Source organism: Poecilia reticulata, chromosome 9, assembly GCF_904066995.2.
Source record: "Poecilia reticulata chromosome 9, P_reticulata-male-v2, whole genome shotgun sequence".
In the NCBI taxonomy this organism is placed as follows: domain Eukaryota; kingdom Metazoa; phylum Chordata; class Actinopteri; order Cyprinodontiformes; family Poeciliidae; genus Poecilia; species Poecilia reticulata.
Window position 1 is genome coordinate 33,614,416 of NC_088838.1, and position 15,190 is coordinate 33,629,605.

General features: G+C 51.7%; 2 protein-coding genes across 7 annotated transcripts in view; one reads left to right on the forward strand and one right to left on the reverse strand.

Annotated features, from left to right (window-relative positions):
* Window positions 1–7,527: 7,527 nt before the first annotated feature.
* Window positions 7,528–13,519, forward strand: fam163b (family with sequence similarity 163 member B). 4 transcript variants are annotated; one of them, XM_008419517.3, is made up of 4 exons: window positions 7,528–8,488; window positions 8,818–8,969; window positions 10,724–10,839; window positions 11,568–13,519. In XM_008419517.3, exons 3-4 carry the CDS (start codon window positions 10,747–10,749, stop codon window positions 12,009–12,011), a joined length of 537 nt encoding a protein of 178 aa, XP_008417739.1. In that variant the 5' UTR covers window positions 7,528–8,488; window positions 8,818–8,969; window positions 10,724–10,746; the 3' UTR covers window positions 12,012–13,519. The 4 variants fall into 4 exon arrangements, with proteins under 4 accessions (XP_008417739.1, XP_081467106.1, XP_008417740.1 ...); XM_008419518.3 differs by lacking the exon at window positions 8,818–8,969 and having other exon boundaries at window positions 7,529–8,269; window positions 8,363–8,488; XM_081610980.1 differs by lacking the exon at window positions 8,818–8,969 and having other exon boundaries at window positions 7,528–8,481.
* A 253-nt stretch (window positions 13,520–13,772) lies between these two features.
* LOC103470838 (ADAMTS-like 2) overlaps window positions 13,773–15,190 on the reverse strand; it is a 40,173-nt gene continuing 38,755 nt past the window's right edge. For all 3 annotated transcript variants that reach the window (XM_081610977.1, XM_081610978.1, XM_081610975.1), the window contains exon 19: window positions 13,773–15,190. This exon is cut by the window's right edge and continues 242 nt beyond it. The gene's annotated coding sequence lies outside the window, so the exon portion shown is untranslated.

Consider the following 15,190-nt stretch of genomic DNA (forward strand, 5'->3'; position numbering starts at 1 on the left):
GCGTACAGTGCCACGTCAGCTTGCAGGGCCACGACGGCGTACAGGGCCACGGTGGCGAACAGGGGCACGACTGCGTACAGGCCCACGAGTGCAGGGCCACAACGGCATGCAGGGCCACGACGGCGTGCAACGCCACGGTGGCTCGCAGGGCCACGACGGCGTACAGGGCCACGACGGCGTACAGGGCCACCACGGCATACAGGGCCACGACAGCGTACAGGTCCACGACAGCGTACAGGGCCACAACGGCGTACAGGGCCACGAGTGCATCGCCACGACGGCGTACAGGGCCACGATGGCATGCAGCACCACGACAGCGTACAGGGCCACGATGACAGGGCCACGACGGTGTGCAGCGCCACGACGGCGTACAAGGCCACTACGATGTACAGGGCCACGACGGCGTACAGGGCCACTACGGCGTGCAGGGTCACGACGGCGTGCAGGGCCACGACGCGTACAGCGCCACGATGGGCAACGACGGTGTACAGGGCCACAACGCCGTGCAACGCCACGGTGGCTCACAGGGCCACGATGGCGTACAGGGCCACAATGGCATGCTGCACCATGACAGCGTACAGGGCCACGACGGTGTGCAGCGCCACGACAGCGTACAAAGCCAGGATGGCGTACAGGGCCACAATGGCAGGGCCACGACGGCGTACAGGGCCACGATGGCATGCAGCACCACGACAGCTTGCAGGGCCACGACGGCGTACAGGGCCACGGTGGCGAACAGGGCCACGACTGCGTACAGGCCCACGAGTGCAGCGCCACAACGGCATGCAGGGCCACGACGGCGTACAGGGCCACGACGGCGTACAGGGCCACGACGGCGTACAGGGCCACGATGGCATGCAGCACCACGACAGCTTGCAGGGCCACGACGGCGTACAGGGCCACGACAGCGTATAGGGCCACCACGGCATACAGGGCCACGATGGCGTGCAACGCCACGGCGTCGAGCAGGGCCACGACGGGCCACGACGGTGTACAGGTTCACGACGGGCCAGGACGGCGTACAGGGCCACGACGGGCCACGACGGTGTACAGGGCCACAACGTCATGCAACGCCACGGCGGCGAGCAGGGCCACGACGGCGTACAGGGCCACGAGTGCAGCGCCGCAACGGCGCACAGGGCGCCTGCCACGATGGCAGGGCCACAACGGCATGCAACGCCACGGTGGCTCGCAGGGCCACGACGGCGTACAGGGCCACGATGGCATGCAGCGCCGCAACAGCGCACAGGGCGCCTGTCACGATGGCAGGGCCACAACGGCGTGCAACGCCACGGTGGCTCGCAGGGCCACGACGGCATACAGGGCCACGATGGCATGCAACACCACGACAGCGTACAGGGCCACGATGACAGGGCCACGACGGTGTGCAGCGCCACGACGGCGTACAAGGCCACTACGATGTACAGGGCCACGACGGCGTACAGGGCCACAACGGCGTGCAGGGTCACGACGGCGTGCAGGGCCACGACGCGTACAGCGCCACGATGGGCAACGACGGTGTACAGGGCCACAACGCCGTGCAACGCCACGGTGGCTCACAGGGCCACGACGGCGTACAGGGCCACAATGGCATGCTGCACCATGACAGCGTACAGGGCCACGACGGTGTGCAGCGCCACGACAGCGTACAAGGCCAAGATGGCGTACAGGGCCACAATGGCAAGGCCACAACGGCGTGCAACGCCACGGTGGCTCGCAGGGCCACGACGGCATGCAGGGCCACAATGGCAGGGCCACGACGGTGTGCAGCGCCACGACGGCGTACAGGGCCACGATGATAGGGCCACGACGGCGTGCAGCGCCACGGCGGCTTGCAGGGCCACGACGGCGTGCAGGGCCACAATGGCGTACAGTGCCACAACGGGCCACGACGGTGTACAGGGCCACAACGTCATGCAACGCCACGGCGGCGAGCAAGGCCACGACGGCGTACAGGGCCATGAGTGCAGCGCCGCAACGGCGCACAGGGCGCCTGCCACGATGGCAGGGCCACAACGGCGTGCAACGCCACGGTGGCTCGCAGGGCCACGACGGCGTACAGGGCCACGGTGGCGAACAGGGCCACGACGGCATGCAGGGCCACGACGGTGTACAGGGCCACGACGGCGTACAGTGCCACGTCAGCTTGCAGGGCCACGACGGCGTACAGGGCCACGGTGGCGAACAGGGGCACGACTGCGTACAGGCCCACGAGTGCAGGGCCACAACGGCATGCAGGGCCACGACGGCGTGCAACGCCACGGTGGCTCGCAGGGCCACGACGGCGTACAGGGCCACAACGGCGTACAGGGCCACCACGGCATACAGGGCCACGACAGCGTACAGGGCCACGACAGCGTACAGGGCCACAACGGCGTACAGGGCCACGACGGCGTCCAACACCACGACGGCGTACAAGGCCACTACGGCGTACAGGGCCACGACGGCGTACAGGGCCATGATGGCGTACAGGGTCATGATGGCATGCAGGGCCACGACAGCGTACAGGGCCACGACGGCGTACAGGGCCACGACGGCGTACAGGGCCACGACGGCGTACAAGGCCACTACGGCGTACAGGGCCACGACGGCGTACAGGGCCATGATGGCGTACAGGGTCATGACGGCATGCAGGGCCACGACAGCGTACAGGGCCACGACGGCGTACAGGGCCACGACGGCGTACAGGGCCATGACAGCATACAAGGCCACTACGGCGTACAGGGCCACGACGGCGTACAGGGCCATGAAGGCGTACAGGGTCATGACGGCATGCAGGGCCACGACGGCGTACAGGGCCACGACGGCGTACAGGGCCATGATGGTGTACAGGGTCATAACGGCATGCAGGGCCACGACAACGTACAGGGCCACGACGGCGTTCAGGGCCTCGACGGCGTAAAGGGCCACGACGGCGTACAAGGCCCCTACGGCGTACAAGACCACGACGGCGTACAAGGCCACGACGGCATGCAGGGCCACGACGGTGTACAGGGCCACGACGGCGTACAGGGCCACGTCAGCTTGCAGGGCCACGACGGCGTACAGGGCCACGACGGCGTACAGGGCCACGGTGGCAAACAGGGCCACGGTGGCGAACAGGGCCACGACGGCATGCAGCGCCACGACGGCCTGCAGCGCCACGACAGCGTACAGGGCCACAACGGCGTACAGGGCCACGAGTGCAGCGCCACGACGGTGTGCAGTGCCGCGATGGGCCACAACGGTGTACAGGGCCACAACGGTGTACAAAGCCACGACGCCGTACAGGGCCACGACGGCGTCCAACACCACGACGGCGTCCAACACCACGACAGCGTACAGGGCCACGACGGCGTACAAGGCCATGATGGCGTACAGGGTCATGACGGCATGCAGGGCCACGACGGCGTACAGGGCCACGACGGCGTACAGGGCCACGACGGCGTACAGGGCCACGATGGCATGCAGCACCACGACAGCTTGCAGGGCCACGACGGCGTACAGGGCCACGACGGCGTATAGGGCCACCACGGCATACAGGGCCACGATGGCGTGCAACGCCACGGCGTCGAGCAGGGCCACGACGGCGTACAGGGCCATGAAGGCGTACAGGGTCATGACGGCATGCAGGGCCACGACGGCGTACAGGGCCACGACGGCGTACAGGGCCATGATGGTGTACAGGGTCATAACGGCATGCAGGGCCACGACAACGTACAGGGCCACGACGGCGTTCAGGGCCTCGACGGCGTAAAGGGCCACGACGGCGTACAAGGCCCCTACGGCGTACAAGACCACGACGGCGTACAAGGCCACGACGGCATGCAGGGCCACGACGGTGTACAGGGCCACGACGGCGTACAGGGCCACGTCAGCTTGCAGGGCCACGACGGCGTACAGGGCCACGACGGCGTACAGGGCCACGGTGGCAAACAGGGCCACGGTGGCGAACAGGGCCACGACGGCATGCAGCGCCACGACGGCCTGCAGCGCCACGACAGCGTACAGGGCCACAACGGCGTACAGGGCCACGAGTGCAGCGCCACGACGGTGTGCAGTGCCGCGATGGGCCACAACGGTGTACAGGGCCACAACGGTGTACAAAGCCACGACGCCGTACAGGGCCACGACGGCGTCCAACACCACGACGGCGTCCAACACCACGACAGCGTACAGGGCCACGACGGCGTACAAGGCCATGATGGCGTACAGGGTCATGACGGCATGCAGGGCCACGACGGCGTACAGGGCCACGACGGCGTACAGGGCCACGACGGCGTACAGGGCCACGATGGCATGCAGCACCACGACAGCTTGCAGGGCCACGACGGCGTACAGGGCCACGACGGCGTATAGGGCCACCACGGCATACAGGGCCACGATGGCGTGCAACGCCACGGCGTCGAGCAGGGCCACGACGGGCCACGACGGTGTACAGGTTCACGACGGGCCAGGACGGCGTACAGGGCCACGACGGGCCACGACGGTGTACAGGCCCACAACGTCATGCAACGCCACGGCAGCGAGCAGGGCCACCACGGCATACAGGGCCACGACGGCGTACAGGGCCACGACGGGCCACGACGGTGTACAGGTTCACGACGGGCCAGGACGGCGTACAGGGCCACGACGGGCCACGACGGTGTACAGGGCCACGAGTGCAGCGCCGCAACGGCGCACAGGGCGCCTGCCACGATGGCAGGGCCACAACGGCATGCAACGCCACGGTGGCTCGCAGGGCCACGACGGCGTACAGGGCCACGATGGCATGCAGCGCCGCAACAGCGCACAGGGCGCCTGTCACGATGGCAGGGCCACAACGGCGTATAGGGCCACCACGGCATACAGGGCCACGACAGCGTACAGGTCCACGATGGCATGCAGCACCACGACAGCGTACAGGGCCACGATGACAGGGCCACGACGGTGTGCAGCGCCACGACGGCGTACAAGGCCACTACGATGTACAGGGCCACGACGGCGTACAGGGTCACGACGGCGTGCAGGGCCACGACGCGTACAGCGCCACGATGGGCAACGACGGTGTACAGGGCCACAACGCCGTGCAACGCCACGGTGGCTCACAGGGCCACGACGGCGTACAGGGCCACAATGGCATGCTGCACCATGACAGCGTACAGGGCCACGACGGTGTGCAGCGCCACGACAGCGTACAAGGCCAGGATGGCGTACAGGGCCACAATGGCAGGGCCACGACGGCGTACAGGGCCACGATGGCATGCAGCACCACGACAGCTTGCAGGGCCACGACGGCGTACAGGGCCACGGTGGCGAACAGGGCCACGACTGCGTACAGGCCCACGAGTGCAGCGCCACAACGGCATGCAGGGCCACGACGGCGTACAGGGCCACGACGGCGTACAGGGCCACGACGGCGTACAGGGCCACGATGGCATGCAGCACCACGACAGCTTGCAGGGCCACGACGGCGTACAGGGCCACGACGGCGTATAGGGCCACCACGGCATACAGGGCCACGATGGCGTGCAACGCCACGGCGTCGAGCAGGGCCACGACGGGCCACGACGGTGTACAGGTTCACGACGGGCCAGGACGGCGTACAGGGCCACGACGGGCCACGACGGTGTACAGGCCCACAACGTCATGCAACGCCACGGCAGCGAGCAGGGCCACGACGGCGTACAGGGCCACGAGTGCAGCGCCGCAACGGCGCACAGGGCGCCTGCCACGATGGCAGGGCCACAACGGCATGCAACGCCACGGTGGCTCGCAGGGCCACGACGGCGTACAGGGCCACGATGGCATGCAGCGCCGCAACAGCGCACAGGGCGCCTGTCACGATGGCAGGGCCACAACGGCGTGCAACGCCACGGTGGCTCGCAGGGCCACGACGGCGTACACGGCCACGATGGCATGCAACACCACGACAGCGTACAGGGCCACGATGACAGGGCCACGACGGTGTGCAGCGCCACGACGGCGTACAAGGCCACTACGATGTACAGGGCCACGACGGCGTACAGGGCCACAACGGCGTGCAGGGTCACGACGGCGTGCAGGGCCACGACGCGTACAGCGCCACGATGGGCAACGACGGTGTACAGGGCCACAACGCCGTGCAACGCCACGGTGGCTCACAGGGCCACGACGGCGTACAGGGCCACAATGGCATGCTGCACCATGACAGCGTACAGGGCCACGACGGTGTGCAGCGCCACGACAGCGTACAAGGCCAAGATGGCGTACAGGGCCACAATGGCAGGGCCACAACGGCGTGCAACGCCACGGTGGCTCGCAGGGCCACGACGGCGTACAGGGCCACGAGTGCAGCGCCACGACGGCGTGCGTAATTCTGATCTTAAAACTAAAGAAATGGAGAAACGGTCTTGTAGTAAATAATCTAGATTAATTCTTCTTTTCCTGTGATGGTTTCATCTTTTCCCAGATGAAGATAAATCATGTGAAAAGTGAATTTTAAGGCTGAAGTCTTCAGTATCTCTGGTCTGCAGCTGAAGTGTTGAATCTCAGCATCAGAAACGGGAAGGAGAGAAAATAACCTCTAACTTCTCGTCTCCATTAATATTACAAACTCTTGTCTGCACAATACAGGAGAATCTCAGCCTGGTAAATAATTCAGGCTATAAAATCCTCCCTTTCTTTTCCTCTTAAAGTCTCTTTTCTCGGAGCGAGCGGCGCAGAGGAGACGGAGAGGCTGGAAGTCGCTCCACTGGTTCAGGGAAAACGTTTCCAAACCATCCAGAGGTTCTGGAAATCCACATTTCATCTGGTTCAACACTTTCAAACAACTTAACTTAGGAGTGAAAATGGTTAGTATTGTTAGAATAATGATGATTCACTTTGGTCATGGCGGACATATTTAGACCGTGATGCATCTCGTCTGACCCTTTGTGTCAGAAACACTAAAATAATCATTTATAGCAGCAGCAGCAGCAGCAAAGTTTCACTCTGGAAACGTAAAAACATGAATTTGAATTTCTTTAAACTTTTAGCAGCATATTGAGGGCTGAGTGAGTTTTTGTGCGTTTAGTTTATGTTGACTTGTCTCCTTCATGCTGCGGCTCAGACTCTAAATGAGATTTTCTCATTTAGATCATTTGATATTGTTTCAACTGTTAACTTTGTTTTCTCAGTTTTTTCTCTCCACAGAAGCTTCAGCTGGTCTGACGTCCAGATTGGCTGCGTCTCCGTTGAACTGCAGTTTGACATTTCAGAAATAAATCCTCTTGATGAAAACACAGCAATCTCAAAAAATCTCTTGATTTTCAATTTTAAAAAATCACTTCGGAGCTTTTTTTTTGTATCACGAATCGCATGATCAACAACCGGATGTTTCCACTGGCGTAAACCACGAAGAAGACAACAGGAAGTGGCTGGATGATGACGGAGTGCATGTTTCTTAACGACCTACTGCGTAAGCGAACTTCTTCAAATGATTTTAATTGCCTTTCTTACTTAATTGAGCAACTGCAAAGCTTTGTTTGTTTGTTTGACATTACTGGAAAGTTTTATATTGTGTAGTGAAAATGCAGCTTGTGACTCTCTCCCGGAGAAGGAAAGTCAGGATGGAACAGAGTAGAAAAACTTCTCTACAGTTTACCGCCCCAGATCTTCAGGGACATGTTCAGTAAACCTTTATGGTCAGAAAGCTAAAAGTGTCCAGATGAAATGATTGAACAGGCACTAAGTCAACCTCCATCCATCTGAATCCCAGACCTAAGCCCTGTGGGATCCCCCATTAAAAATGTGTCAAACTACGGCAATATTACGGCAATGTAGAAAAAAAACTCATAATTGTGTAGTTTCCAATTTCACAAAAAAAATTCAACTTGAATTTCCATCCATCTTGAATTTCACTTGGATTATTTTACTTTTATTTTTTTCCATTTATTTTTTAGCGGATCAGCTGCAGAGTCACGTTCTTCATTAAATCAACCAAATCTAACAGTTTTATTACAATCAGCTTCAGTTCCGGAAACAATTGAAGACAAAGCAGCGTTTAGAGTTTCGGCTCGCTGCGGCACGTTTCCTCTGATCCTCTTTGTATCTCTGAGCTTTAAGGACGTTTCGACGTGAAGCTGCGGGTTCGTTTCCTCTGCTGTTTGTTGTGACGCACTGTCTCATCCACGCAGCATCACGGACAGGATGAGACCGGATCCGCTGCGCACAGCGCGCTCAGTCAGTGATCACGGGATCTGACCTGCAGCCAGCCGCGCTCTCTGCCTGTTTCCACGAAGATCTGGACATTTTGAACCCTGACGGGACTTTTTGTTGCTGCTTCAACCGGGTCAGGAGTCCGTTCATCTCTGCAGAACGGTTCTTTTCTGCCACATCCTCGGTGACTCCTGGCTGTGCGTGTTTCTGCCTCTGGTTCTCTCAGATCCCGGCCTGCGGATAAATCGGTTGGTTCCAGTTTGGAGTCCGACGCTCGGTTCCTCCTCTTCCCGCCTCCCGCTGCGCCCTGAAGCGGGGGAGACATGAGACCCCCCAAACACTGAGGTGACGGGTAAGACCCGGAGGGTTTACCGGATGTATGTGTGGCCGCAGCGCGGTGTGAAGTCACTACTGGAGTCGCTGTGCGCCAGATTTATGCGTAAAAAGCGCTGCAAATGCGTAAAATGGAATAGAACTGGAGAAGATGAATGTTTTTGGATCGTAAATATTCGGGGTCAATTATTTGTGCGCTTATATATCAGGTGGGAAAAAAACTTAATTCGGTTTTTATTTCTTTAAAAGCCTCCTGTCGACTTTGATCTGAAGGTTCTGGAGTAATTATGATTAAAAAACGATCCTCTTTTCTATACTGTAAACATTTATATTAATATTTCCAAACAGCTTCATCAGCTGAAGCGGAGACATTTCACCGGATGAGTCTGATCGATGCTGAAAATCGGAACTGATTTCTGCTTCTGAAGCTTCATCAGTTCGTTTAGTTTTCACTGTCTGTCCGGACGAAGCTGCGCTACAGGGAGAACATGTACATTCAGGTGCTTCATTCTAGTTTTTACATTTATTTGCTCTGAATAAACGTGTAATAATCACTTCCTCAGATTTCATTACTGGATATTTGAGCAGCTTTAAATTCAAAAGGCCTTTAAATCTGACTGGATGCAGGAGTTCATGTTGGTTTCTGTTGTTTTGTTTTCCAAATGTTTTCTCCTCACTCGCTCAACACCTGCTGCCAGAGTTTAGAAGCTCTGCACTGGTGGCAGCATGATTCTGGCCTCCTGCAGCTGAGTCTCTCATCTCGTCTCTCCTGTCTCTATAATCCAGTCTGCAGATTAGATTAAGAATAATTTCAGATAATTCACAGATTCACTTGTACTGTAGATTTAACTCTGGAATAATTCTTCTTCGTATTTTAAAATAATCCTTTTAAGATGATAAAAGTCTTTGCAATAAACAATAAATACTCAAAGCTGAATAAATCAATAAAATGCCACATTATTTCAACAGAATAATCGTGTTTCTATAACAAACATCCAGATTATTAACATTTATTTGAAACTCTTCCCAGATTTGCATTTCACGCCTCATCAGGCCCCAGAGGCTCGGATCAAATAAGACATCCGGACCCGAAAACACCAACTTTAACCCGGAAAAGTGGGACGCTGAATACACAATGATTTGTTTCCTGCATTTCTGGCTTAATCTTGGAAACATTGGAGGATCGTTGAATAAACGTTGAGGCAGCAGAGGAGCCTCTGAGTCAGAGGCCTGAGGGAGGAGCAGGAAACCTCCGCTGATGCTTTGCTGGGGTTTCATTCACTAATTCCCACTTAATTCAGGTTGGAATATGACAGGGAATAAATAAATAGTTTGTTACGTAACTTAAACTGATCGACCTTTTGCACTGTGTGGTTTACTTCTTTTATTTTGAAATTCGTTCCCTTGTTCTTCATATAAACCAGTCAGTTTTTTTTGTTTGTTTCTGGTTTATTTTTATTTCCTCTGCTCGTCTTTGTGTCATTAATGTTTTACTCCTTCAGTTCAGAAAAAGCGACCAAAGGAAACTCTCCATTAAAACCCTTTACGGACCAGAGAAGCTAATTAGCTTTGCACAGTTTTCAGTGTGGATGCAGCCAAACAGAAGCATGAACATTACAGATGTCGGTCCATCCATGTGTATTTAATACTAAGGTTATAATTAAAAGAGCTTTGACTCCAATCCAGAGGCTGAAGTGTGAACTACATGCGGTTCATTGAAGCAGAAGTGTCTGACAGACCGACTGCGCTGAATTTGGCTGAAAAGCAGCTCAGTAAATAATAATCCTTTAGCATTTTATCTCTAATAATCAGATTTTGGTCAAACCAGAGGAACCTGCAGCATAATCTGAGCGTCATCAGCATAACGACGGACAGTAACATCACGTCTCCTGGTGGTGATTTTTAGATGCTGCTGGTATAAATTAGAACTGAACTTCGTCTAATTTGATTTAGTTTAGATTTTCATGTTTTGTTCCCACTAAATGCACAAATGATTGGAAAATATTCATTTTTTCAATCAGAGCTGTTCAGAATAAACAAAATCAATGTAGAGTTTTTACTTTTCTCTAAACTTTGCTTGTTTCTCCTCCTTGTTGTGACTTCAACACATTAACCTTCCCTCTCGTCGTCCTTCATCTCCTCTTTCTGCCGTGTTTCCATTTGTCCTCCCCTCCATCTGTCCGTTTCTCCATCCTTCCTCTCCTGCTTGACCTTGTTATCCGTCCTTCGTCTCTCCTGGTTTCGCCGCCTGCAGCTGGTTGATGGGGAGCCTTTCGAATGTCAGCCGGGACAGTGGTCATCGCAGGAGGAATTCTGGCTGCAGTCATCTTACTGACCATCGTCGCTGTGTTGTGTCTATGTAGGCTGCAGGTACGTCACTCTGCTTTTACAACACAGATTACGTACGAACTCAAATCAAAATGTAAATGTGCATTTAGTCAGGGTGGATTAGACAACATTTTATCTGCATACTTTTACTTTAAGTAAAGTGTTTGAGTACTTTCTCCACCACTGACTGCCAAACAGCTTGTTGACAGATTGTGTTTAATGGTTTTAATGTGGACTGCTGCCACCTGCTGGTGGGAGTTAGCATCACTGTTTGACGATGTTTGGGGGAAATTAGTAATAAACTCACTATTATGCATTAGAGTGAAGAATGCAGGGTGTGTTGAGTTTGTGTGATCGTGAAACCATGAGGATTGATGTCATTTGGTGTCTGGAGAGACAAAGAAAATCTGTGGCAGGACAACCGTGTGTGTGACAGTAGGAGGCGCTGTTGCAACTTAACACTGTGCTACGCCCAAAAACCTAATAAAAGCTAACATTTGAACAGGGATATTATGATATTTTGGACATATAGACAGTCACAGAACATGATAGCTCGTATCAGATATTGTCATCACACTGTAACTTACAGAAAACACTCAACTTTACGACACAAGTGTTTAATGCAACAGCGCCTCCTACCGTCACAACAAAAGGTTGTCACAGACCAGATTTGGCCCCGGGGCCTTGAGTTTGACACCTTAAAGGAACAGAAGGCGTTTAATTACTAATTGAAACGTGAGAAAGTAAAACCTTCCTGTGTTGCTGTGCAGTATTACTGCTGCAAGCCGGAGGAGTCTGAGAAGGGGGACGACGAGGAACCGGAGCTGTCCACCATGTCGCCCTCTCGGCCCCTGGCTCTGTGCGCTCCGCCCACGCCTCCCACGCCGGAGCACTACAGCGACGAGCCCGAGCCGTACCCGCCCACCTTCCTCACCGAGGCCAACGGGCCCTGCAGCTACTCCCCCCCGCCGCCGCCGCCGCCGCGCCGCGGCCAGCGGGTCCACGCCTTCTGCCCGTCCTGCGCCCGCTGCTCGCTGCCCTTCTACCTGCAGCATCCGGAGCGGCTGTGCAACGGCGGCCGCAGGATCAGCTACCGGACTGTGCAGCAGCAGGACCTGGAGCTGCCCGCCGACCTGGACAGCTTCTACCAGAAACTGATCCGCTCCTACACCATGAAGGAGGTGGTGACCCACAGCGTGAGCACCGACGTGTAGCTGCCGATGGAGAACAGGAGCCGAGTTCTGCCGAAACTCTCACACGACTTGAGATTAATCTGAACCGTTTTTAGAAAAAACGGCCCTCAGTTTGAAGTCAAGAATCTGCTAGAAAAAATGCAGAAATTCTCAGATTGATCTCAGAAATTTCTAAGAAAAAACGAGGATACGTTCATTTGAAAAGCTGCTGTAAAAAACTGACATTTTTAGATTAATCTCAGAAATTTTATAGAAAGAACAAAGATTTATGAATTTGAAAAGTTGTACATTTCCTGCAAAAACAATCTCAGAAATGTTTTAAGAAAAATACATTTCTGAGTTTAAAAATTGCTCCTTTTTTCCCCTGCAGTGGCTCTGATGATGAACTGTCTGCAGCTGAAAACTGTTTCTGATCAGAATCCGTCTGTTGGCATCAAAATGATCATTTATGACCAATATGTCTGAATCTGTGGTAGCTAGACTGGCGTATGAGAGACTTATTGATGTTTCTTTGAATTTAAATAAAAACATGTGAGTAGATTTAAAGCTGCTGTATGTAACTTTAGAAAAAAGTATATTCTTTATATATTTGTTATGAGGCTGGTAATCTGTGAAAGAAATCGATCTCCTCCACCTTCTGTCTGCAGAAATGCACCAAAAACAACCAGAGCCAGGAGGAGGGTCTTAGCGCTGGTAATCATCACATGTATGTGCTGCTCAATGTGCTAACAGGAGAGAAGCAACTCACTGATGCAGTAGCACTGTTCATCCGTGGCTATGCTAACTAGCCTTAGCATTCATAGCATTTGTGACAGGCTGAAGAGAAGGAGCTGTAACAGCAGAGAGAAAGGGGAGGGTGTGAGTGCTGCGTACAGGAGGGTGATTGACAGCACCAAGAACAGAGTATTTATGCAGATGGCAGCAGGACCAAAGGGAGAAAGCAAAGGAGTCTTCAGATTATCTGTCTTATACTTTCTCAACATAATGATAGTTTTAACATGTAAAAATTAAATTAAAAAAATAAGTTACATATTTTAACACTATTTTTCTTCCTTTATTTGGTTAAAGGAAGAAAAATAATTCTGATGTTTCATATAAATTGGTAAATAAATTACATTTTCAGATAAAAAACTTATTTTAATGTAAGTTTAGCTTCAAATCCTGTTATTCCTGTGATGGAGACGAGATCCACTGTTTAAATATTAATATGAGCACAAATTTCACTTTGTGTTTGTTTTCACTTAAACTTGTAAAAATAAAAAAATGTTGATTCATTTGGTCCTCGGCTGCCATTAAATGTTTAAAGATACTTTAAGCATTTAAAGACATGAACCAGGAGCAGAAAATGTTTATTAATATAATAAATATGACTGTAAATGAAAATGTTTTTCAGAGACAGGATCCTTATGAGGGACTGACCATAAACTTTAACGCAAAAAAAAATTACAAATAAAGTGAAACTTTTGTAGAAATTGTCTGTGAACATTTTGTTATGAGAATAAAGTCCAAAAATACCAGAAGGAATTTAATTCTTGTAATTTTATCACTTTATTCACGACATTTTATTTATTTTTTCTTTACATGGCCTCTAAACTCCGTCATGTTTGGAAGTCAAGTTGGGAACTTTTGATTTTTGTTCAAACTTTAAAATAGAAAATTTCTGTAAAGTATTTTGAGTCAGAGAGAGAAAAGAGACACAGCTCCAGATTGTAAAAAAAATATATAAATCTCACATCTGGATCTGTTGTTCATGAATTCAGAAAATAACCAGAAAAGCAAACCTTTTCATTTGAACTGTTATTTAATGGAAATTAAAGTACCTTCATGTTTTCAGCTAATTTTAACAGTACACAATGTTCATACTTCAGTTTTGTACAAAGAGGTATCAGTTATATAAAAACACACAGTACGCAACAGTTTAAAATACACATCTGAGTACATTTCAGCCATACTTCAAGTGTCAGGAATCTGTCCGTCTGCGCTCCAGAGAACCAGACCAGAACTGGCATCAGTTGACCCGACTGAGAACCGTCAGCTGGCGTCGGGATCGTCACGATAAATGAAAATGTGCTACGACTAATAAATACGCTCCGGCACGGTGCAGGCGGGTCCAACGGGAATGTTTCTCACTTGGTGCTGCAGCGAGCCGGACACCAAAACCGCATTAAACAGGTTTTATCAACACTTTCTGTAATAAAGTCATGCAGGATATTCAGCTGGGAAATAATTTAGGCTTTTTGCTGCAGCGAAGAACACGACACAAGGTGTAAAATCATCCTTATCTTCGGCTCGACAGCAGAACTGATAACTGATAAGTAATCAATAACAACTGGTTCTAAAGGACTTACAGTCTATGTAGGAAAAAGGAAACAAAATCATCTAAAATTTCTGCTTTTTAAAAACTCATTATTCACAGTAGCTGCTTTAAAAACATAAGGCCTCGATTGGACTGTCCCGGATATGATCCAAACAAAATATCTCAAGAATCTGGAAAAGAATCTAAACTGTGCTGAAGTAAGCATGCCAGGCCAGCAGGGGGCGATGACTTTCAATTTAAGGTTAAAAACAAAAGGATGAAACATGATCAGTACTACTGAGTGCTGTTTGTAAAGTTATCCAGTCAGTTTTTCATATTTTAACTGTTATTCAATTATTTCTAAATTGTTAGCTTAATCGTTATTAAGCTAACGATTAAGCTTAATATTTAACTTGGCAAATAAATATTTGGCTCCAAACTAAATATTTAGCTAGCAAGCTAAATGTTTAGCCTCACACAAAATATTTAGGAAACAAGCTAAGTAGTTTGCTAAATTAAATTTTTAGACAGCAAGTTAAATAGTTAGTGAGAAATAACTAAATCTTTTGCTCCACAAGCAAAAGATTTAACTAGATTAAATATGTAATTAGTAAGGTAAATATTTAGCTCCAAACTAATTATGTAGCTAGCAAGCTGAATAGTTAGCATAAAACTAAATATTTAGTTTGGAGTTAAATATTTAGTTTGCAAGCTAACTATGTAGCTTGAATCTGTGACATTTATAAATTAATAAAAAACAGGTGAAAATATGTCTGTAAAATTTATCCCCATTGTTTTCTATTATTACAGGCTAAATAACCAAAATTATTTCTGCTAATTTTTGACTGTAACTTTACAAACGGTCCTCCATATTCTACATCTTTACATTTATCTAAGCTAATCA